General features: G+C 71.3%; 1 protein-coding gene across 1 annotated transcript; it reads right to left on the reverse strand.

Annotated features, from left to right (window-relative positions):
- Positions 1-455: 455 nt before the first annotated feature.
- ETH_00000875 (uncharacterized protein) lies at positions 456-1,125 on the reverse strand (the record flags this gene model as incomplete). The annotated part of the gene is made up of 2 exons (XM_013380676.1): positions 456-468; positions 539-1,125. The coding sequence occupies 2 exons, from the start codon at positions 1,123-1,125 to the stop codon at positions 456-458; spliced, it is 600 nt and encodes a 199-aa protein (XP_013236130.1).
- Positions 1,126-1,431: the final 306 nt, after the last annotated feature.

Genomic DNA, 1,431 nt, shown 5'->3' on the forward strand with positions numbered 1-1,431 from the left:
GGGCGGGGGGGCCCCCCCGGGGGGCCCCCCGGGGGCGCCGGGCGCGGCGGGGCCGCCGGCGCCGCTGCCCACGTTGCTGAGGCTCTCGGAGTGGGTCTTGGCGTGGTCGTAGCTGGCCCACTGGCCCTGGGGGGGGGCCCCGCCGAAGGCGGTGGCGGGCTTGGCGCCGAGGCCGATGATGCTGGGGCTGACGGAGGCGCGGGAGTGGACCCTGGAGATGGGGAACTCGCTGTCGGGGTCCGCGAAGGGGCCGGCGGGGCCCCCCGGGGCCCCCGCGGGGCCCCCCCCCAGCGGCGCGGGGCCCCCCAGCAGCGCCTTGTGCGTGTACTCCTCGACGGGGTAAAAGTTGTACCAGTAGACGGCGCCTATCAAGACGCAGCCGCCGACCATGTTGCCCAAAAAGGTGGGCACGAAGTTGCGCAGCACGACGGCGCCGACGGACGCCCCGCACCCCATCATGAGCGTGAGCTGCAGCGTGTAGAAGTTGGCGATGATGTGCTCGTAGCCCGCGACGCAGAAGGTGACAATGGGAAACCACAGCGCGAGGACCTTGCTGGCGGGGTCGTCGCAGCCCGTGACGTTCCAGACGGCGAGGCAGACGAGCGCGTTGCAGCCGACGCCGCGGAGGAAGCAGCTGCCGAAGCCGTAGCCCAGCTTGGCCTGCTGCAGGTGGCACATGTAGCTGCGGAGGGGCTCCTGGTCGTAGCCGCCGGGCAGGAAGGACAGGAAGTAGGCGGCGAAGAGCGCGCCCAGCCAGTTGCCCAGGAAGGACCCCACCCAGTTGATCAGCAGGTGCAGGAAGGTGATGCGCCGCTCGATCAGGCAGATCAGCATCGTCATGGTGTTCCCCGTGAACAGCTCCGCGCCCGTGAAGATGATGGCGATGAACGCTGTGGGGAAGATCGCCGCGTACATGAACTTCTGCACCGACTTCGACACTGCCCGCGCGTCTCCCGCGCCCGTCGGCGTGCCTCCCGCGAACACGTTGCACGCCTGTCCCGCCAGGCCGATGTACACGCCCGCCATGAACGCCTGCAGCAGCAGCCGGTCGAACCGCAGCGACGTTTTCCGCAGCCCGTACTCGATCACGCGGTGGTACGTGTCCGGCGACGCCGTCGTCACCATCTTCGCGCCTCCGCCGCGGCGCGCCGCCGGCGGCAGCAGCAGCAGCAGCAGCGGCAGCAAAAGCGGCAGCGGCAGCAGAAGCGGCAGCGCCTGCAGCGAAAGCCGCCGCGGCGCCTCGCCCGCAGCACGGCAGCGCAGCAGCGCAGCAGCAGCGGGCCCTCGCGAATGCGCGCGCCAAGTCTCGCACCCAAACCTCTCAAGCTCGGCCCTACTGCGCCAACAGGCCCTCTCCGCCGCCTCTCGCGCCGCAGCCACCTTGCGCCGAGGCTGCTGCTGCTGCTGCTGCTGCTGCTGCTGCGCCGCGCG

Source organism: Eimeria tenella, genomic scaffold (genome assembly GCF_000499545.2).
Source record: "Eimeria tenella Houghton genomic scaffold, Eth_scaff795, whole genome shotgun sequence".
In the NCBI taxonomy this organism is placed as follows: Eukaryota; Apicomplexa; class Conoidasida; order Eucoccidiorida; family Eimeriidae; genus Eimeria; species Eimeria tenella.